We start from the raw sequence: 22,159 nt of genomic DNA, 5'->3' as shown, positions 1-22,159 counted from the left end.
CAGACTCCACTCAGGAAGCACATAGCAAACAACAAACCTGGAAACCTTTGGGTCTGAATAATTCCCAGGCATAAGCCAATTAGAGGTGTTTTTCAGGAGAAGAAACGCTATGAAACGAATCACTGTTGTTGTCATTTTGAATGAACCACACTGCAACGCCTTATTTCCTTGTTTGTGAGAATTAATTGACAATCATTCTATGATTGAGGCCCAGCCAAACAGTTTATAGATTGCGGTCTATATACTGTATCTTACCCCAATCTTATATGAGGAAATATGACGGCAACAATGACCCTAGTTTTAAAATATTTGAGTTTTATATAATCTACTTAGCACTTCTGGCAATACTCTCATCTTAATGAATCAAGCAAGCTCCCTTAGAATATAAAGATAACCGTAGTATAGACAAAAGACATACAGTACAAAGCCTTTGTGCTAGGATGTGACAGTAGACCAGCAGTGCTCTCTACTGGGAAGAGAAAATCTAACCATCCATCATCCACCCATCCATCCATCCATCCATCCATCCATCCATCCATCCATCCACCCACCCATTGGTGCGACACTGATAATAAGGCTGTATTGCTTACACTGCTAATTATTCATTTTTGTTTCTCTAAATATGTGTGTTTATCATATGTCTCTGTATAGCTTATACATGAAAGATATAAAACTTTCTGTGCATACTTTAAATGAATAAAAACTTAAAGAACAATTCATATGATGCATTTCTCTTTATATGTTACATACATGTATATATTCAAACTAACAGTAAGGATGAAAAGCAGATACTTGAATGCCACATTTTATTCAAAATGACTCTGTTAATTAAACACGATTAATTCATTTATTCATTCATCTTCTGTCTCTTCATCCGCCGTAGTGGGTCACAGGGAGCTGGAGCCTATCTCAGCTGGTATAGGGCGTGAGGCGGGGGACTCTCCGGGCACGATGCCAGTGCACCATGGAGCCACACACAAAGGCAGACAAACACGCACACACACACACTCCTACGGGCAATTTTGGGACTGGCCAGTCAACCTGAAGCGCATGCTTTTGGAGGTGGGAGGAAGCCAGAGAACCAGGAGAGAACCCACGCAGATACGGGAAGAACATGCAAACTCCGCACAGAGTGGGACTCGAACCTGGAACCACTGTGTTGTGAGGCGACAGCGCTAACCACTGCGCCACTGTTATAATATTGCCTATACTGTACAATTAAAATTAAACCACGTTGGAATTCAGGCATAGATCTCAATTATTATTTGACTGTTAAAAAAAAAGGCTATTGCTTCATTGAATACAAAATCAGCAAAGAAAGAAAGAAAGAAAAGAAATCTTTATGAAACTGAAGATGGTGAGGGTAATTTCATACAATGGCTGCCTGATAACATTTTGTATAATCACTGCAGAATATCCCAAGCAAGGTAATACTGAGCATGGTAGGTAGGTCAATAAGTGTTATCTGGATTTGGTTGTCCTTTTGAGCATGGCCAGTTCATGGTTGTCTTGATACCAAGAAAAAGAGTAAACACAAAGTTAGTCATTACAATCATAGATGTGATTAGGAATGGACCTGTGTAACTGACCTTGTCCTGTATTGTCAAATAATTGAATAGAACAGAAACTGCCCCGTCAGTTTTTCTGAAGTCTCTTACAGAGCTGTTTTCATAGTGCAGATAGGTACATACAATTTACGTCAATTATAATGCATAGTAAATATATGGAGACTAAACTTAGAGTTAAAGTTCGAGGTAAGGAGTGGTATACTATATTGGGTTCATTTTTGAAAATCTCTTTATCACTTTTTCTATACAGAGGATGCACTCTGTGAGTGTAGAAAACCCCAAAGGACACTAACATTAAATCACTTTCTATTTTTACTGTACAGTAAGTGTGAGATACTTCATGTAAAACTGAGGCACAAAAATTAATACACTACAGTGTTTCTTAGAATTCAAATGGAGTATGATTCACGTCATATTGAAATAATGAAAAGTATAAATTTTACATGCTTTTTAAGTGTCATTAGTACAGAATATAGTTGCTTTGTAGAAAACCTCAAAGTAAGTACAGTATAGATACATTAGATTTAGTACATGAAAATATTAGCAACATTAAGCCTCCCATTGGACATGAATGGGTTAATGAACATATTCTGTGTACCCTACTTCAAAAAAGTTTTTGGCAGACTCCATTCTGCATACAAACATTTGCACAAGGTTTACTCATTCAGTATTTCACAGCCTGTCCACCATTCACTACGACGCTTCAGATTAAAGGTAACTAAAGTAATTTAGGCCTGCAATCATCAAAATATTCAGACAGCATTTTGCCTCCTGTAGCAGTTTTACTGAGTATATTTTTCACGTTCTTTCTACAGCTGGTATGCAAGCAATTGCACAGTTGTTGGTGTGGGTACTGGGAACATCGCTGGTGTTGCCAGATCTCAGCACCGCTGGGGAGAAAGTTATGGAAGAGCCTATTCCATGTTCTAAGGGATGCACCTGTCTGCTTGATGACTACAGTTTAGAGCTCAATATGTACTGTAGCGCTCGGAACTTCACTCAAATCCCATCTGGCATGCCCTTAACCACTCATTCGATCTGGCTGGATGGCAACTTGTTCACCTCACTTCCAGCAGTATCTTTTAAAGATCTCACGAACCTGGATTTTTTGAATCTGCAGAATGGACAGCTGGTGACACTTGACGCTCAGGCATTCAAAGGACTTCGGTCATTAGCACACGTTCACCTTGAGCGAAATCGTCTTCGAACCCTACCAGCTACAATCTTCAACAATACACCTAACCTAGCTTCACTTAGCCTGCATAACAATCAGCTCACCCGTATTGAGGACAAACTGTTTGCTGGACTCTCACACATGTGGCTTCTAAATCTTGGGAGGAACTCTATAGCAGTCTTACCTGAGACAGCTTTTCATGACTTGCATGGCCTACGGGAGCTTGTTCTTGCAGGGAACAGACTTGCTTATTTGCAGCCACAGCTTTTCCAAAATCTTGCTGAGCTAAAAGAGTTGGATCTGACAAGAAATTACCTTAAGGTAATAAAAGCTAATGTGTTTATTAAACTCACTAAGCTGCAAAAGCTTTACCTGGCTCAGAATCAGATTGTGACAGTGGTGCCCAGAGCCTTTTCTGGCATGAAGTCTTTAAGATGGCTGGATCTCACCAATAACAAACTGACATCCCTCCATGAGGACACTTTCTTTGGTCTGCTCAGTCTTCATGTGCTGCGTCTTTCCAACAACTCAATCAATGGAATTAGGTCCAGGACTTTCCGTGATTTGCAATATTTGGAAGAGCTAAGACTTAGCTACAACAGGATCAGAGGTCTTGGGGAAAGGATCTTTGAAGGGCTTGGCCATCTAGAGGTCTTAGAACTTGAGCACAACCAGGTGCAGGAGGCACAAGTTGGTAGTTTCACAGGGTTGTCTCATGTAGCGGTCATTAACTTGTCTGGAAGCTGCTTCCATAGTCTGCCAAACCAAGTGTTCAATGGTCTGTCAAAGCTACATAGCCTTCATCTGGATAGAGGTTGTCTAACAAGGATCACAACTCAGGCTTTTCAAGGACTCTCTAGCCTAAGGAGGCTTTTCTTGCAGCATAACAACATCTCAGTGGTGGAACGCCAGAGCTTTGTGGACCTGGTGGGACTACTGGGACTAGACTTGAGTTTCAATAAATTAGAGATTCTCACAACCCATACATTCTCTGGTCTTAGGAACCTGGAGTATTTGCTCTTGTCCAACAATGACTGCCGACAATTTTTGCAGAATGGCACAAAACAGCTACTCCCAAGATTGCGTTACCTAGACTTGAGAGCTAATGACTTGACAAGCATGATCCCTGATTTCCCAGAGAGTATGGAGAAACTGTTACTGTCTGGGAACAGGTGGAAATGTGACTGCAGTGCCCTCCCACTCAGAAACTACAGCTTGAGGCATCCGTTGGTGATACCTCGTCAAGTGGAGACACATGCAGAGGGTGAAGAGCCTGACACAACTATAACTATATACAACAACATTACATGCTCAAGCCCTCCACGTATGGCTGGTCAGGACCTGCGGGACATTGACAGTGAATTTTTCCACAGCTGCTAGACAAGCGCACAATGATGTTTAGGGATTGTTTGTGTGTTACCTTTGGTATGGTCAACAATGTAAATTCAATTACTTTCTGGTTTAATTTGTAAAAGTATTTCACATTTATTTTTACAATCTGAATAATGTTAAAAAAAAAATTCAAAGTGCTAACTTTTTTTTAATGATTAGAAAAATTTTTTTTTTTTTAAACCTTCAAGAATTGAAGACTTATTGCAGGAAATCTTTTAATTTTCAAGACTCCCACTGTAGAAAAATGGACAATTTTACAGAAGCTATAAAAAAAGTTTTTGAAAAAAAACAAACAAGCAATATGGTGCATTGGTGTTGCGCCCAGAGTATACCATCTCACGCCCAAACTCCACTGGGATAGGCTCCAGCAACCCTGTGACCTGCAACAGCGGAAGAAGCGGGTACTGAAGATGAATGAATTAAAAAGCAACAGTAAATATTGTGTTATACTGTGCTGCAAATGTGTTATTTTGTGCAATAAATATTCATGTTTGATACTTGAGTTGTGTATTTAATACACAACTGAAATGTAATAAATAAAATTTGTAAGACTTTTTATGCTGCATGTGCCTACAATAAAACCTTTTTATTTACAAGGACAGACTACGCAACAAAACACCAACCAATTAGTGACATACAATGTTTTTCTGAAGTTATTCACATCCTAAGAACTATAATACCACACAAATATGTGCATTAACAAACATAATATGTGTATAATGTTTCCTTTCTCACGGTTGATTTAGCAGCTGTAAAATGTATCGCTTGACGCATTTAGCCCCACAAACTTCTGCTACAAATGAAAACCAATGATCCTAAACTGCAGCATATAAACAGTAAGCTTCCATTAAAAATACGATTTGTTTTTTTGATGCAATCCCACATATTAGGCCCCCAAAGTCCTATATGGTGAAACATGTTTATCTCTGTTGCACAGATTAATCTTCACACAGTTTTGCAAGCACAAGACAATAATTTTCTTTGCAAGTTGATAATGTTTGAGCACAAGATTTCTGAATAAATTTATTGTCAAAACTCAAAAATGCAGAACTACATTTGGTAATATGATCTTTTTTATATTGTGCATTCAATTTTATTTTTTTTTCTCAATTTACTTGAAGATTTTCTGACCAAATATGGGGCAGATTTAAAAAAAAAAAGAGAAATGCCCTAGTCTGACAGATATCAGATGCCTTACAAAGCACATAAGAAAGCAACCTTAAAGTTTTATTACTATGAATTATTAGAATTATTACTACCTTGTCATTATCAGCCAGACTCACAAAGTTGGTAGAGCTCCCTAGTTTTAATTGAGGTACATCACTTCCTCTCTGCGTCCTGTGACTGAAAAATGGGTTAAAATACAGGACAGAAAACTGGTTTGTGTCCACATCTCGTTTTTAGATTCTGCAACCTTTCAGGAGAATTTTGTATTTAGCAAGGACCAAAGATTTCTGCAAGCATAGAGCTACAATGTTTTTTCTCTCCTATGTGGTTGACTCACTTTTTGTGATGCTGCCAAATATGCCTCCACGTTACTACCGCAATGTTTTGTGCATCAGTGGATGCAGATGCTTCGTGAGACTGCAAACTCAGGATAAACTGCATCTTCAACAATCACTGTAAACCTTCTTAGTTTGACATCTGTGAATGAATAACAACGGTGCTAGAAGTCAATTTATGTGAAATTCTCATTCACCAGATGAGTATTTTATGGTCAGAACTAAAATTAAATAAATCTCAATGACACTTCTTTCCCTGATTTTATTGAGTTCATAGGCCCCAAATACAGGACATAGCCTTTCTCTTCACAAAGGGAGGTATGTTGAGTCTTCTTCTCCTGAGGATGCTGTTTCACAGATAGCTAGTTATGAAATGGCTCACTAATATAATGACATGCATGGTCAACACTCTGTGTTGCATGTGTAGACACATTCAATAAATGTAACGGTACCAATATAAATGACTCTAAAAATGTACAATGTATCTGTAATGACCATTTTAGAATGACGATTGTATCAGAAAGCATTTCAAGATGTGTGGAAACCCTACAGCAATGAGCTCACCACTGTAACAAAGAAAGTTTGGATGTCATACTAAGAGAATGGTACATGGAGTTTGTCATTGATAATTTCCAGATGTTTATGCTTGGTGTTTCCTTTCAAATACCAAACATAAACTCAGATCCTTTCACCTCAATAGAGAATGAACAGGACTGTGGCCCTGGTGTACGGTGGCTTTAATAGAATCAGGAACAGATCCACTGTTTGTCTTAAACCAATTGTAGAATGTTGAATGGTTCAGTCATGATTAAAAGACGATCGATCCCCTGAAATTATGCACATTTATGACTCGGGCCCAAACGACCTTTGTAAGACAGAAACCAAATTTCTTGTTTTTTTATTTGCTGTCCACTTGAGTGCCATCACAGCTGCAGCTGCTGAGGTCAGACTGCCCTCTTTTGACAGGGAGGATGAACACACTGAAAGAGAAGTGGAGGACTTTTGTTGCTGCGTGACTCAAACCCACCGAGGTTGGCTTGATTTTCAAAATAAGTTGCTTACTGTCTTACAAGTATAGCAGTTAGCATGACTTTCACCGTTATCTTCTTCTTGAAAGATTGCACTTTTTTCCAAGGTACCCGCTCTTCTTGTGGCACTGCAAGGGCAAAATGACCTGGTAATATGTAATTCTTGAAATTTCCACCAATTGTGCTAGCGTGTACAATATTTTCCTCTGCCTTTCCTATCATTTATTTTGAACTTATTGTCCTCCGGGCCAAACATTGAATGTGTTTAATTGTTGATTGGTTGTTTCCAGAGTTCTCGTACACCATTTTGAAACGTCAACCCAAAAGGATTGTATTCACATGAAAACTTCCCGAGATCCGGATCCACCAGTTAACATTTTCTCAATGACTACGTCTAAAATATAACTTGGAAATTAAATTGCTCATGAGGCTCTAAATTTAAGTAACATGGTTAAGTCACTGGTATGTAATGGATGTTCTCCATCTAAAATTCTGTCTCCCTCTTATGTCCACTTGACATTAAAAGGCACAAGCTGTTTTAAAAACTTAATGTGTATAGTGTTTGAGACAAAGAGCATTCACACATTTCAGATGAAAAATTGTTTTAATTCTCGAGATGATAAAAATAATTTTGTGAACTCTGTCAACCATTGCATAACTTTAGTGTAACAATTTAACAAGTGTTAACAAACTAGTAATACACTACAGAAAATATGCAATACACAATCTTCAATGTAGAAAAGAAATATCTAGTATTCTAAGCCTTGCACCTATTTCTGTGTTTACAACACACAAAAAATAAATATACTAACAGAATAATTTCTACAGTTATCAGTAGAGACCATCCTACATATCCATACAGCTTGCCATAAACAAGGGACATATTTCTTAATCTATAAATAATGTCTAAACCCATTGACATGATTAATTTGATGAAATGTAGTTTCCTCAGATACAACACATCCAACATCAAATCAATGCATTATCCTGAGAAAAACATTTCCTTATAAATCTGCATTTTGCTGACAAAGAGAAACTTGAAAACTTGCATCTGTGTTAGTTCTAATAAATTTTATTGAATAGCAGTTCACAACTAGATGCTACATCATAATGACTTTACTGCGCTCCATAATATCCAGTGACCTATTCATTGAATATCTAATTTAGTACAATACATTCAATATTTCAGGGCTTTAAAGTTAAAATAACATGTCTAATGAAGTTCGCTAAAGTAAATGTGGAACAACTGGTTCCACATTCAGATTATTTACTTTGACAACACTTTGCTGTACTAGTATTTTACTTAATTTGAACATCTCCATACATCATACTCATATACATGTACAAGATTGCATAAAATTTCAGGCTCCATTTCCATTATATTAAAAACAAAAAGACAACACAACAACTAACAATAATGCAAAATAGATAAACTATTCCAATGCAGAGCGTAATGACACATCTATTAATGTTCATTTACAAGAATCTTCCTTTTTGGTGCTTTTCCTTGCAAACACGTTTTTGGTGCCAAATGACTAATTGGGATCAAAATGTTTTATTTAATGGTCTAGTATTGCTGTGTTATCTTTTGATGATATGGCAAATACAGACTGAAGCAGATGATTATCAGTCAATTATAGCTTTGCTTCGCCTTGTGAACAGGTGAAGCAAAGCTCAGTAGTTTTGATTTCCTTTCAACACAGGTGGCCTCAATGCACAGGATCATTTAGCAACCATATTGTGGTCCACAAAAATATTGTAAGGCACTGAAATTTTGATTCTAATTAAACATGTTGCTTTTTGTCACCTGATAGCGCACCTCAAACATACTATTCTAAATACCAATCGACATTATGCAATTATTAAAAAGGCACAGATATATTAGAAAGTGTAGCAAATTTAAAGAAATGTAATGAAATGCAAGCTGTGCTTACCAAGTGAGTAACTCATTTCTTTTTAGAAAAATTTGGGCCAGGTGACCACAACAGAGACCAAGGGCCAACAGTAATTGAGGATCATTTTAATCATGTCTGTATCTGCCATTCTTATTTCTAACAATCATCATCAGTTTCCCACAATTTAACCAAAAACAAAAACTATTTTGGACCACAGTTTTAATAGAGCAACAATCAGAAAAAAGCACCTTGCAGTTACTGCAGGCCTATCAACACCAGCATATAATGCATAACCATCAATTTCCGTAGTGATAAGAGATTCAAATAAGCAAAATCGAACAACAAAAAAGAAACTTCAGAAGTGAAGTTTATATGGCCACTTCAGAAGCACAAATGTCATTCACCTTTGACATTCCTTCACTGTAGACAACATTTAAAATGATACTGAATCCTTGCTGAAGGTCAGCATGTGCTAGCCAGTATTGCACAAACCTGCCACAAACGTCAATGTATACTTAACACAAAATCAAATATACAAATACACATTTTGTAAGGATCTGACCCATGCATGTTTGATCAATTGTGTATCAACTCACTATACCTAACTTTAGATAGAAAAAGATGCCATTAATAACTGTTAATGAACATTATCTATTTAAGGTACTAGGTGATTACTTTTTTTAAAGTCAAATTATGTTTCTCATTGAAATGAAAGAAATGATGAAATGTAGCAAAAAAGAATTAACAACAGTACAGGTCTTTGGTAAAACTGCAAAAAATGGTCTGAAGTCCATTAATGTAAAAAAAAAATTACATTACTGTAATCCTGTTGTTGACTTACTAGGAGGGTATATAATATGTCCTACCGTATCAAATAAATTAAAATACTACCCGAAAAGGGACTTCCTGCCAATCACAATTTTATCATACTATCATCTGAATGGCCTTGGGCTAATAATGACACTTCTTCATAACTAAAGGCTGATCTTCCCAAGAGTAATTATATGAATTCTGTTCAATGGGAAAATTTCTCCTGTTGAAAACATATTTGGTTTATTTTTAAATGGTCACACCTAAAAGCATTACTTTACAGAGACTGACAGGGAATTAAAATAGACTAGTGGGCTCTGTGAAATTATCTGATTCTACACTGTTCCCAGTGCATCCAAACCAAAATACGTTCAATCAATTTATTAAAAGAAAATTAAAAAATAAGGGGGAATCTACAGCAGTACAGGTCTGTGACATCATTTTTAGTGACATAGAAAAGTACTGAAACTTTGACTCAAATGCATTTAGAAATTAATAAATCAAGTCAAGTAAGATACAGTTGACAGATTTGACTGTTTCTGAAATCTGAGCTGTAGATGCACAACAACATTCAAACATCTACATGTATAACAAGAAATATCTTTTCCAGTAGCAGCGAAGCTTGCAGAAGTTAAAGCCTTTACTACACTAAAAAGACGTTAATACAAGTACTCTGGCAGTGCGACATAGTGCATCCTTTTTTTGTTAAATCTATTTCAGAGTTGGATATTTTATTGCATAACATGCAATACCAAAAGTGTTTAGGCTGCCGTTTACATTTTAATGTAATCATGTAAATGCTAAAATACCATCAATTTATTTATTTTTTTACATTTCTCCTCTGAGTTTATTAATTCTTATTTATATGGATGTAAACAATGTGTCATTCTATATTTATACTGTAAGTAGCAAAAGGTGAATCTGAAGACACATGATTCTCTATTGAATTTTTTAAAGCAAAGGTAAAAAGATGTTTTGAACACAGTAGAAGGTCATTTTAATTACAGGAACCAAATCACAAATCCTATCAAAAAAGTGATTACAAGTAAACTGTGGACTCCAATAACTGCAGAAATGTTACAGTAACTCAAAGTTCTATAACTGTTCAAAAAGCATTTTTATATGCTGCGTTATAAATTCATCTGTCGTCTGTAGACTCTCCCATGTTAAATTGAATAACCTAAATTCAAAGACTGAAGCTGCACCAAAAGAGCACCATGACCAAGGAATGACTGAGTGAAGTTGGATGGGAGCATGGAGGGTTATTTCTAAAGTTGAAGTCAGGACACTGACAATGTTTGTTTTCAATTAAGTTCTGCAGAAATACTTCCTGGGATTGGGCCAAATACACTGGTAAATATCTATTCATATATATATATATATATATATATATATATATATATATATATAATATATACACACACACACACACACACACACATTGTCATAAACATGTCAATGTTTTTGTAATGTTAAACAAGACACATTATGCAGAAACCTGTGGACAAATTTCAACAAGTTTCATTTGCGCTGACAATTTTATACATAACCTTTCAATTCAGGCAAGGCACTTTAGAGTTAGAGGCCGATATGTTCTAGACAAGGTCAAGAGGCTAGATCTCTACAAAAATCACCATTTCAGGTGTTAAGCAAACACAAAACATGCTTCTCTAATGGCTAGGCTATATAGATCTCTACGAAACAAAACTAACTGATTGATTAAAAAGCCTTAACATGTAGCATGTGCCTTACCAATATTCCAGCTGCTGGTTATGCCTATAATGCAATTTAAATTTGCATTAATTTGATTGAAATTTTATAAATCTAACTATGAAAGTAGAAACTATTAAGTATTTTTTCTATGAAATCGTAATGTGTAGAACCATGCCATGTTTTAACAATAGGAAACAGGAAATATTTAAATGATGTTTCACAGTACACACAAAAGCTTCAGACATTAGCTTATATAGAAAAAAATAATAAATCTAAAAAAGACTCAAAAGAATACCTAAAAAGCAGCTTAAAGCAAAATTTCTATATACCCTTTAATAAAGTCCCAAGTCAACAAAGTGCTTTAGTAAGAAATCAAACTTCTTGGTCGAAATAACGATGCTTGACTGTTTGTACTGGAATAAATTGCGATTAAAATTGGAGCAGGAACGAGGAACACTGAAGAAATTTATTAAAATACTTCCTTGCTTAGCTTTACAGACAGGTGGCTTCAGCACCAATAGGTCATTTGATGTGAAGCACTTAACAAGTCTGGATGATCGGTTTCTACTGGTGGATAATACTTAGGCCATCCCCATCCATTCCTCTTAATGTGTGAAATTCGAGAATGAGTGTGTATTCAGTCACAAGAGCTTGGAGCCTCTAAGCATTAAAGCATTTTTGGTACTTAGTTAATCAGGATCCCATTTCACTCATTTTTAGAACTCCATGCTCTGTAAATGTTGCACGCATTATGCATTGAGTGTAATCACATTCAGGTTTCTTTTTAATTTTTGATTTTTATTTTGTTCCACTTGAATTAAAAAATAATATTTGAGTTTTGCCCATTTTATTGTGTACCATGAACAGATTACTGTAATTCAAAAATTTACACAGTGATCTTCCTGCAATACCACAAACTACTGTGGCAAATATCAAAAAAAGTTGTCTTTTTTCATTTTTCATGTTAAAACCATACTTTGCAGATCCCCCTGACATAATTACAGAGGACACGCTATCAAAAATTCTCCCCCTGTTTGTCTGAAAAATGTGCTAACACGGACATGATTCTTTTTGTACGCATTTTAAAAAATAGATCTTTTTTTTTCAGTTAAGATATAGTATGAACATTACTGTGAGCAAGTTCTTCAATGGTAAGTACGTATATAGTTTTACTAAAGACTTTAAATAACTTCAAATATACTTCTGCAGTCATTTCTGATATAAGGGGCTGAAATATATTCAAATTGGCCCTGGATGGTTTTTCAGTGCATAAAAAAAAAAAGCAATTTTCGATGGTCAAATTTTATCCACACTAATTTGCAAAGCATAGTAATGTATTTGCAGTAGAACAATAGCGGAGGGCCAGCAATTCAGACTTGCCCTCATAAAGTTCTTTGTGTACACAGCTTTAACCACATTTATTGGTCTGGTAATATGCCAGGATGGCAATGGATAAAAAAACTTTGTAGAAAGCATGACTGCACTACGTGTTTAGCTATGGAAGGTACTCATAACAAAGGGGAAAGAGCACAACAAGGGAATTTATTATTCTAATTTCAGTGCTATTTGCTTGACCATAGGTAATGTTTACATAAAATGACCAAAATGTTTTTGAATAGCTTGTACACAATCTGATTTATAATACCATTTGTTTTATCAGTCAAATATCACTGAATTCTAAGATTATTCAATCACTCTATTTAACAGACATTACTATTTAGAAAATGCATGATTGGTTAGTAGTTCTTCAAGGGCTAAATCTTTAAATTGTACCTTGAGTAATTGTACATCACCACTTCAATATTTTTGTTCTACAGTAGGGACATTCTGTTTTAGTAGGTACACAGTTCTCACAGAGTACATAATGTTGGCAAGGCTGTAGAACAATGCAACGATCATGCTTTTGGCAAACTATACATTTCTTTGACTGAAGCTGATATATTACCTGTTGGAGAAGAAAAAAATGAACATCAGCTGCATCTTAAAAACAGTTCATGCAGTCTTTTAATGAGCATGCTTGATGACAAAACGTCAATCTGAATGCTAGCCTCGTAACGCCTTTTTCAATTGTGTACATGCTACAAATTAAATACTGTGTGTAAGCTAGTCTGTCTTACCCCATCTATAAGGTCTAGGTCATTACGCAGCTGACTCTGGATGGAGTGAAGCTTTGTCAAGGGGAGTTGGTCCAGCTCTCCGTAGCTTCGTAAAAGAGGTGTTCCAGGGGTTCGACAAAGCACATCAAAGTCCCCTTGGAGTTCTTTCAGCTTGCGTTCTGTTTCTTCCCATTTCTGTTCTGCTAGTTGTCGTTCAGCCTCTGCTGTTTTTGCTTGTTCCTTTGCTTCATGAGCATCTTTCTGGCAAGCTTCACAGGCCTGGAACAAAATTGAGGCTCATAATTTAAAGACCTAAACCTTGCCAACATAGACTGAACTGAGAGCTCATTTGTAACACTGACTTGTTTAACTTGGTGCCAGGCCTCCTCCCATTGTTTGATCTTCTTCTTGGCTTCATCCAGCTCTCTAAAAAGACGAGCCAGATCTGCACTGCTGTTTGTAGAGGTCAGGCTGCTGAAAACTGGAGATGGACTTGGGGAAAAGTTGCCGCTTACAAAGTCCCAAATGTTACTCGCCCCTCCATTCAAACCTGTATGAGTGATGTTTTAAAATAGTAAAACCAGAAAGTAGATAGTGTGCAACAGGAAAAACAGTTCTTGACAGTTCTAAAATATTTCTGTTATGTTAAACTGTGACGTTACAAATGAAATGCTTTCCTTGTCATTTGGAGGTAAATGTCTGCTAACAGCTTACCCAAAGAGTTCTGGGAGGAGGAGGTAGGTGTTCCGAGGAGGGCATGCTCTTGCTTGGCTAACATGTTTGAGGCTTGATTTTGCTGTGGTAATGCCCCAGACAGCAGGGACTGTGACAGAGACTGGGAGAGGGAGCTGAGCGGGGAAGTGGACAGTGATGATGACGAATTAAATGAGGACGATCTGGCAAGGGAGCCGGGAATGTTAACAGGAGCAGATCCACGTAGCATGCGTTGACCTGGACAAAGTTATGACAGTTAATACATTTTGCTAGCAAATGATGATTAAATAATTGACAGCCAATCGGCCAAACAGCTAACAGAAAAATAGGTGTCCTTACTCGCCAGGCCTACACTATTATCTTGCTCCTCTAACTCCTTATCAAGAGATGCAACATTTATGTCACTGAAGTTGAGGTCCAGGGCGGATCCTGGGGGAGAAAAACACACATAGTTGACATTTGACACCAAAACACAGAATGAGTTTTCAGCTCGACTGGCCTGATGTTGACTTAACATATACCTACCTATAACAGACTCTACTGTGTTGCTCCCTGGGTAGAAAGGAGTGGCCTTTGCATTCATTGTTGATAAGGTGGTTGGTGAAGAACTTTCTGAGCCAATACTAGAAGCTAAGCTGGATGTTATACTCGAGGTAAAGCTTGAAGCCAAAGGGTTCACCACAGAGAATACAGCATTTTGTGTCTTTAACAAAGAAAAGCACAGAAGGCATCTGTTTAATTCATATCCTTCATTACAATTTGGGTGTTCAAAGTAAATAAATACTCTGTAATTTTAACATTCTATTGATATTTATATACAGTACATAATCAAGTCACAACATTCAAAAACAAACCTGCTTTTCTTGGTCCATCAATTTTGGATCCATTGGCCCTTTGTTCTTAATCTAAAAATGAAATTTTACAAACAACATCGATATGGGACATTTCACTGACATAACTCTCTATTTTACAACCACAGAGTTCATTTTAATTACACATTTTCAAAACACAATTAGACAGGGGCTGACAGAAGATATGAGACTGCTTAAACACTGACAAAATACCCACAACAATTTCTGTCTAATATGGCAAATGTAATGTCACAGTTTGAAGGTCTAGCCAATTCTAAAAGTTCTTTTCACAGTTGAGATTAATGTGGTAATTTATTCCACCAGAAAATAAAAAAGTGTGAATCGATTATACACTTCTACTCTGTCTACCACTTTCTGCTTGAAGACAGTTTCAAAAGCATTGGTGTGATGACAGAGATGGGCAATTTATTTAGTGGGCGGTATTCTTTTGGAATTACAACGTTAAGTGCAATAGGTTCACAAGGTGAAACAAATGTTGTCCTTCTACTTTTTCAACTGAACAAAAGAGAAAATGCATAGCAATTTACCATGTGCCACTGAGGTGTGTATTACAGTGTCCTGTTAGGGAAGCTGTGTTAAATGATGATTTTAGGTGTTTTAAGATTGATGCTCAATCTTTGAATGAGCCTAAGAATTATGGAAAATGTGCTTTGATTACACAAAATCAGGAATCAAATTGGTTGGTGCTTTAGATTCACTTTATAGTCATTGTACAGAAAGCTGAGACTTAAAACCAGTGCAATTCAGGCGAAAAATATTAAAATGAAAGTGGTATGGCAAATAATAGGTGAAAAGAAATAAAATGGTGATTCAAACTGAAAACAGTGACATATTAAGCGCTGATGTCCTAAGTTTTCTTTGATTTATACTGTTCTTGAAGTTTAAGAAATTGGACTGTGTACCTGATCCTCACGTTCAAAGCCCGGAGCTCTAGGATACTTAGACATCAGAGGAGAGACACTGGATGTGGTGGACTCTGAACATAAACTACTATTAGGTAAGGATTTGGGCCTGTTGATGGATCCCACTGGGGATAACAAACTGTCGCTTCCTGAGCTTGGAGTTACAGTTGAGCTATTAGAACATGATACCTGAGAAGAGAAGCGGACATGATCTTAATAAAATGATGTCCAAAATTTATCAAATAAATAACAATATTTGGAATGACAAATAAGTGGTCGTTCCTTGACAGAATTTTGAACAGGCGCAAACCTACAGCTTTTAAGAATTACCAACTTGTCTCTCTTCTATAAAAACAATGTCACACTGAAATATGAAAAATAAAAATAAAATAGTGATAATGACAAGTCAATGTGAAAAAACAAAACAAAAAGAAAAAAAAGATAAAAATTCCAACAGAAAAATGAGAGTATTATGAACAACAAACTGAAAAGTTTGTATTGACTGAATTTTGGTTTGAAGTGTCAGACCGTCATCGTGTGTCCTGAGTGATCTGATCCCATTGGACAGAGCTAAGCACAGGCATGATGCACCTGACATGCACTGAATACATGTTTCTGAGATGAAGTTTTTTCAGCAGTGTGAATGCAAATGAAAGACCATCTACTCATCTGGTCTTAAAACACTAAAATGTCCTAACAATAACTTGCATAACGTCCTACACATGCCATAATGTCCCTTTGGTGTACTAGAATGCAAAGTGTATGATTGGGCTCTCTTACCTGTCAGTTAGCAGAAGGAATTTCAATATGCTACCTGATAAAGCTGATTTCACCACTGAACTAATACCCAGACTACTCCCACACTTCTAAAATAGACATGAGTTGTTGACACAGCAGTAACTTTTTAAATTCTACATTATTTGTAAATTATGGAATTAAATTACTTTTCTTGCTGATTTATTGGCAGGGAACTGAGATCAAAATATAATTTAACTATGACACATGATAATGCTGGATGTGAACGGTTGGACTTGGCATTTCCACCTGTGATCAGATCATCCAGGAGGTGTGATAATAATTTTAATTTGAATAATCTCTTAGAAAGCTTGTATCCATAAAATTTTTGCCTTTTTTTTGTATTCTGTTCAAATCAATTTCCTACGAACAGACTGATACAACAAAAAGAAAAAGTAAACTTCCTACTTGTCCATTGCTACTGGTTGCGTTGCTGGTAGAGTTTCCTCCACTGTTCCATTCACTAACTGGACACTCTGAATACTGCTGGGAGCCCAGCTGGGACTGTGAACTTGACTGAATCACTGTTAACAATGAGCTCATGGTCTCGTCTGTAGAGGGAATTCCTGAAAGGATTAAAATAAGTATCAAAACTTGGTACAGTGATTAAAAAACAGATTGACATTAACATTCGCTGTGCTTGTTTGTACATTGCTGAGAAATTTAGCAGTGCACAAAAACAATAATTCAAAAACAGTTATGAATGAACTAGATTCATAATCTACTTGAGTAGTGAAACTGTTTAAACAAACTTTGACTTACTTTCTACATGTGCAAATGCACAAAACGGTCCTCTGGGACAGTATCCAGTTTGTCGCATATCGTTGCATTTGGTAGATTTGTAGATCTTTTAGGCAAACAGAAATACATTGTAAGTCAAAATAAACTAACAACTTCTGTTACAAAATGATAATAGGCCATCGCGTTGCATCACCAAAGCTACAATGTCACTGACAAAACAATAAAAAGCTCAAGAATATAACATCTTGAACTTAAATATAGAAGCAAATAGAAGCAAACATGACACATTCAAGCAGTGTAACAGAGGTTATTAAAAAAGGAAAATACATCAAAACAGAGCAGTGATAATAATAATACCTTGACCAAACCTGAGCAGTTTATTCATCACCTGATACTAATAAAAAAACAACAACAAAAAGAACCTCCAACTCACTTCTGGGTGAAACTGCTGTTCAGTTCGAGAGTGACAATACTGGCAACTGTCTCCGCTGTCACACTTTGAGGGCTCACCCCATTCATCACCATGTTTAACATTAGGGCATGGAGTTGACCTGCATTCAGATGTCAGAAACTTTCACCTATTGCAATCAAACAACTTTCAATCACTAAATAGTTTAACTTGAAATGAGTTATAGCTTACCTATATTTGAACTTTCTCGGGTTTCGTCTTCGATCTCTACTGTTGTGGTAATGGGGGCAAGCGTAGCCCTGTCTGCATAGTCTTGGGGGCTTGGTACACTGATCTGTTTTATAGTTTGCTAAAACAAAGTTTGTATCTGAAAATAATAACGCTGGGGTGAGTTTTCATTTTATTTTGCACATAATCAAACAGTGTTTTTTAGTATTGCCAGAGTCAATTATCATCAAGATGGGGCTTGCTCACCTTGCCATCGTGGGTCTTCTGTCAGAGTTTTCTCAATCATTGCTTGGCTAGCTAACACACCTGGCTGCAGATCAGGAATACCCTCTCCAGATCCCAGCTGTCCATTTTGAAGAGCCTCTTGTGCTTGGATCTCTCTATTAAGGTAAAATTATTTTTTTTGAATATTCAATCCCTCAAAATACAAACATCTTATGTTTTCCAAAAAAAAAAAAAAAATTAAAAGTGATGACATACGTGAAACATACTTGTTGTCTTATTTGATCAAATATACTGTTAAATTACAGCATCCTTTGCCTCTCACTTAAAATATAACAATCAAATATTAATTCATTATTTAACTGTATAATCTGTATAATAACTGTATAATAACTGTATAACTGTATAATAGTCATAGATGTATCAGCCCGAGAGCAGATGTAAAAAACACAGGGGTTATCCTTTAACTCACAACTCTACACAACACCTTTATGTGGCTATTGTTTTTGTTTCACAGACAAGTCATGTACTGAACTACATTGGCTTCTTGTTTGGGTACTCTGTGACACTCGTGAGCTTGAAGTGTGGCAAGGATGAGAGAGACCATTATTTGCTTTAAATGTCACCTGATATCATAGACGGGAGGTCGGAGATCATGTGGTCCGTGAGCGAAAGCACAGTGGAGGCCATTCTTCACACAATGCCCTCGAGCATCTGTCTCATGGATACAAGTGCCAGTTTTGTAATAGCGTAGATGGTACTTGCGCTCTGTGTCACCAGTGGTTCGGTGTAAATAGGGGCAGCTAAGGAGGCAAGGAAGAGATAGACAAATCATAATCAGCTGATCTAAAAACAAACAAACCATGATTTAGCATGACAGTAAAATAATGCAGGACAAACCAAAATCTACCCCCTCCAGCACAAATTTTTTTTAAAATTTGTGATTGCATGTGATGTTCTAGAAAGAACTGTAGTATACTAAACCAAGATGTCTGTGTATATCTGAAGTGTTTCATTTGATTAAAGAATGAACACTGCACTCTGCTATCATCTAAAACATGGTCTAAATGACTCTTTACAAGGCCACAAAGAATATACAGTAAATAGTACTTTAATGAAGAACTTATCACATGCGCAATCAAGAAAAACACTCTATTGTGAATGCAGGGCTGAAACACCAGCAATTTCACAAGAAGCATATGGCCAGTAAGACAAGTGAATGAAGCAATTTTACTTTTCTTGAGTAGCAACAGTTGCTATAGCAACACATAAGGTCATGCAAAAATAGCAGCCATCGCATGAGGTGGAATTATAAGGACTACAGTCATGCATTTACCATTACTTCAACAATTTCACTTGATCTCTACATGCTCCATTAAGGACGGGCATTCTTTATTCCTACACCACTAAAGAGGATTCTATTTATTTACTTTGCAAATTTAACCACTACCACTCCTGTTGAAAATTTGCATACATAATGTAACTAGACAGTTAAGTCAATATTTAAGAATAAAACACGTCTGACAACCTTGAACCACAAGTCTCTCGTAAAACCTTTGTACTGTAATTTCTCCCAAAAGTGGGGACAACAGGTGTTAGCCGGATGTATACACAAAAATTGAATGTCATTGTAGGGAAATGATAAATGAACATATTAAGCTTGGTTAAAAAGCTTGATGCACAAAATGGTATAATGCCATTACAAGAAAGTAAGAGTAGGATTAGTGTTTAGAATGCAATAAAGGGCCTGTCAAGCCACTTCACCTCAAACATAAAGATCTACATAAGGGGTGAATTCAATCAGAAATGTTGGACTTGGTTTAGAGAATACAGACAATACAATCAACTAAATTAGTTTTTTTAAAATATTGTATCTGTAAGATCAGACAGGAGATAGCAAAAAACTAAAACTGATAATAAACCATCAAATTTCATTTTTCTGCATGAATAAATAAAATGAAGAAAATACAGAATCATGTTCTTCACTTTGGACTCCTCTTCATTTTCAAAAAATGCACACTATCAATCTGATCTTCACTGTATTCTTTACAGTGTTGCAAATTTTAGATTACAAAAGTCAGTTGCCTCTTGGAAGTCATTTCTAATTAAGCAACTCCTGCAACAAATGATCTTTTATGATCACAGTGACAGTTCATATAAGTGCAGTTCATGAGTTGATGTATTCATATGCCATTAAACACAGAACATTTTGTCCTTTACAAGAGTATCAATCTTTATGTCCGTCAACATAATAACATGCTTTCAAACATGATCTTGCATAACAATTAGGAAGCATAGCTGCTCCTATTTAATCAATGTGATTTAGCAGTTGTGAAACGTATTATACAGTTTAGAATAAAATTCAGCAGAGAACGCATATCAACACAATTATTTCGCATGAGGATGTCTATCCACCCATTCAGGACCATTCAATAAAACGGCAAAAAAAACTTATTAATCGGTACTGCAATACTTCAAAGACGTAGCATTTGGGGGACTTACTCGTCTCCATCTGGACAGATGCCTGTGGTCTCGTCATATTTCGTGCAGTACACGTCGGGGCTGTAGTTAAAAGTTCCGTCTCTTCTTCTTATGGGTCGCCTTCGCCGCTGGTTGAGAAAATGCCAATTAAAGCACGTAAAGGGTCTGTGCTGCGTACACTTGTGCTGGAGGAACAACGGGCACTGCTCTGTCCTGAACTCCTTTAGGTATCTGAAATAACAAGAAAACAACGTATCGGGAAGCGAAAGTTAAATGACAAATAACTTATTAATCAGTCGTATAAAAGGAAGAAGTTCAAAGACAGCAGAATTTCACGTTGTGCTAAAGTGATGTAGCCTAGTATGCATTTATGGGTCACTCACATTAGCTCTCTATTCAGAGAGCAACTACGTATGTATTTTGACGTAGCACTGGGCTGAAATAGCGGAGCGTACGTCGATAAATGTGCGTAGTATGAGGGAACTCATAAAGGCCGAGATATTTACAAGCAGACTGGTTAGCGAGTTCCAGGCTAATCATTTAGCAGACCAAGTTGACGGTTTAGCATATTACAGATTATATAAAACAAGCCCCCAAGTCACTAAAACAACTATGAAAGATTCCGTCAACGATTAGCTTTCCACTTAAGTGAATTAACATGTCCGCATTTCTTACATTAGCATTGGTGTCGCTAGCGTGCAGTCCCGCTTGCTATGTAACGTTAGGTAGTCACAAAGCCAGGAAAAGCACCATGTTTTTAAACTAACACTGGAGTTGAGGAATGCAAGAAATGCAAATACGCACAAGTGCACGTGAAAATAACATTTTCGGAAACGAGCCACACCATTGTTTCCTTAAAGCAGGTTTACTCACGTATAGTGGGTAGGTTTCTCGGTTTGAGGGGACGCATTGGCCGCCGTTTTCGAAACCGACGGCATTTTCAGTCAAAACAATGAACTGCGCATGCGCGGGGATCTTTCGCCTGCACACCAGTGCACTGCAAAGCAGGGGACGCTGCGAAGAGCAGACAGCGATGTGCAGCACTTTTGGGAGCGACTGTCTTGTGGTTTATTGTTGTATTGTCTCGTCAATGTTTATACACACATTACTCCATCTAATGTTTATTAATGTTTTTAACTATAGATTTGAAAATTCTCTAACCTCTGCGTTTCGCAGGCAAATTTCCAGAAATTCCACGCCCCCATTAAGCGTTTTAATAATAATTTGTCAGTTTCTTCAAGTCATGCTTAAATTATTTTCTCCAGAAACAATTGGCAACTGTGAACAACTCTCTTATGATACATTTTTCTATAAGTGCTTCACAGTTATCGCTTGAATTAAGAACGAACATAAAATAGGGTCTCACAAAAAAACAACAATGTGAATTAAGAACACAAACAAAAGTTACTGATTTCCCCAGAAGTATACTTTTTGTACATTTTAGATACTAAATTATTAATGCATAGTCTGGTTTTGTTTTGCATTTAGTTTTGTACAACTTGCCTCTTAAAAATTACAGTTCCAACAAAGGTGATGTATGTGTGGAGGGGGATATGGGAAAAACATTGTAGCATAATTATTCTCCCTGTGAGACTACCTTACTAAAAATACTGCATT

General features: G+C 36.6%; 2 protein-coding genes across 3 annotated transcripts; one reads left to right on the top strand and one right to left on the bottom strand.

Annotated features, from left to right (window-relative positions):
- The first annotated feature begins 2,231 nt into the window (after positions 1-2,231).
- Positions 2,232-4,697, top strand: igfals (insulin-like growth factor binding protein, acid labile subunit). The gene is made up of 2 exons (XM_068337292.1): positions 2,232-2,282; positions 2,384-4,697. Exon 2 carries the CDS (start codon positions 2,389-2,391, stop codon positions 4,120-4,122), a length of 1,734 nt encoding a protein of 577 aa, XP_068193393.1. The 5' UTR covers positions 2,232-2,282; positions 2,384-2,388; the 3' UTR covers positions 4,123-4,697.
- Positions 4,698-7,249: 2,552 nt separating this feature from the next.
- Positions 7,250-21,493, bottom strand: unkl (unk like zinc finger). Of its 2 annotated transcripts, XM_068337177.1 has the most exons (16): positions 21,416-21,493; positions 20,564-20,773; positions 18,688-18,864; positions 18,086-18,219; positions 17,843-17,978; positions 17,636-17,753; positions 17,224-17,308; positions 16,870-17,027; positions 15,667-15,855; positions 14,747-14,797; positions 14,418-14,595; positions 14,232-14,321; positions 13,893-14,129; positions 13,541-13,728; positions 13,200-13,457; positions 7,250-13,027 (listed from the first exon to the last, which is right to left on the bottom strand). In XM_068337177.1, exons 1-16 carry the CDS (start codon positions 21,478-21,480, stop codon positions 12,872-12,874), a joined length of 2,430 nt encoding a protein of 809 aa, XP_068193278.1. In that variant the 5' UTR covers positions 21,481-21,493; the 3' UTR covers positions 7,250-12,871. The 2 variants fall into 2 exon arrangements, with proteins under 2 accessions (XP_068193278.1, XP_068193279.1); XM_068337178.1 differs by lacking the exon at positions 15,667-15,855.
- Between the last annotated feature and the right edge of the window lie 666 nt (positions 21,494-22,159).

The sequence above is a fragment of the Antennarius striatus genome, chromosome 16 (assembly GCF_040054535.1).
Source record: "Antennarius striatus isolate MH-2024 chromosome 16, ASM4005453v1, whole genome shotgun sequence".
Taxonomy (NCBI): domain Eukaryota; kingdom Metazoa; phylum Chordata; class Actinopteri; order Lophiiformes; family Antennariidae; genus Antennarius; species Antennarius striatus.
Note: the sequence above shows the minus strand (reverse complement) of the source record. Positions and strands in the feature narration are given on the sequence as shown.

What these genes read in the sequence shown, in the direction of transcription:
- igfals (XM_068337292.1), top strand. Translation starts at nt 2,389, where the DNA reads ATGCAAGCAATTGCACAGTTGTTGGTGTGGGTACTGGGAACATCGCTG.
- unkl (XM_068337177.1), bottom strand. Translation starts at nt 21,480, where the DNA reads ATGCCGTCGGTTTCGAAAACGGCGGCCAATGCGTCCCCTCAAACCGAG. An exon ending in ATCTGTCCAGATGGAGACGA is followed by an intron (nt 18,865 to 20,563) that starts GTAAGTCCCCCA and finishes TTGCCTCCTTAG; the next exon opens with CTGCCCCTATTTACACCGAA. An exon ending in TGATGGACCAAGAAAAGCAG is followed by an intron (nt 14,596 to 14,746) that starts GTTTGTTTTTGA and finishes TCTTTGTTAAAG; the next exon opens with ACACAAAATGCTGTATTCTC.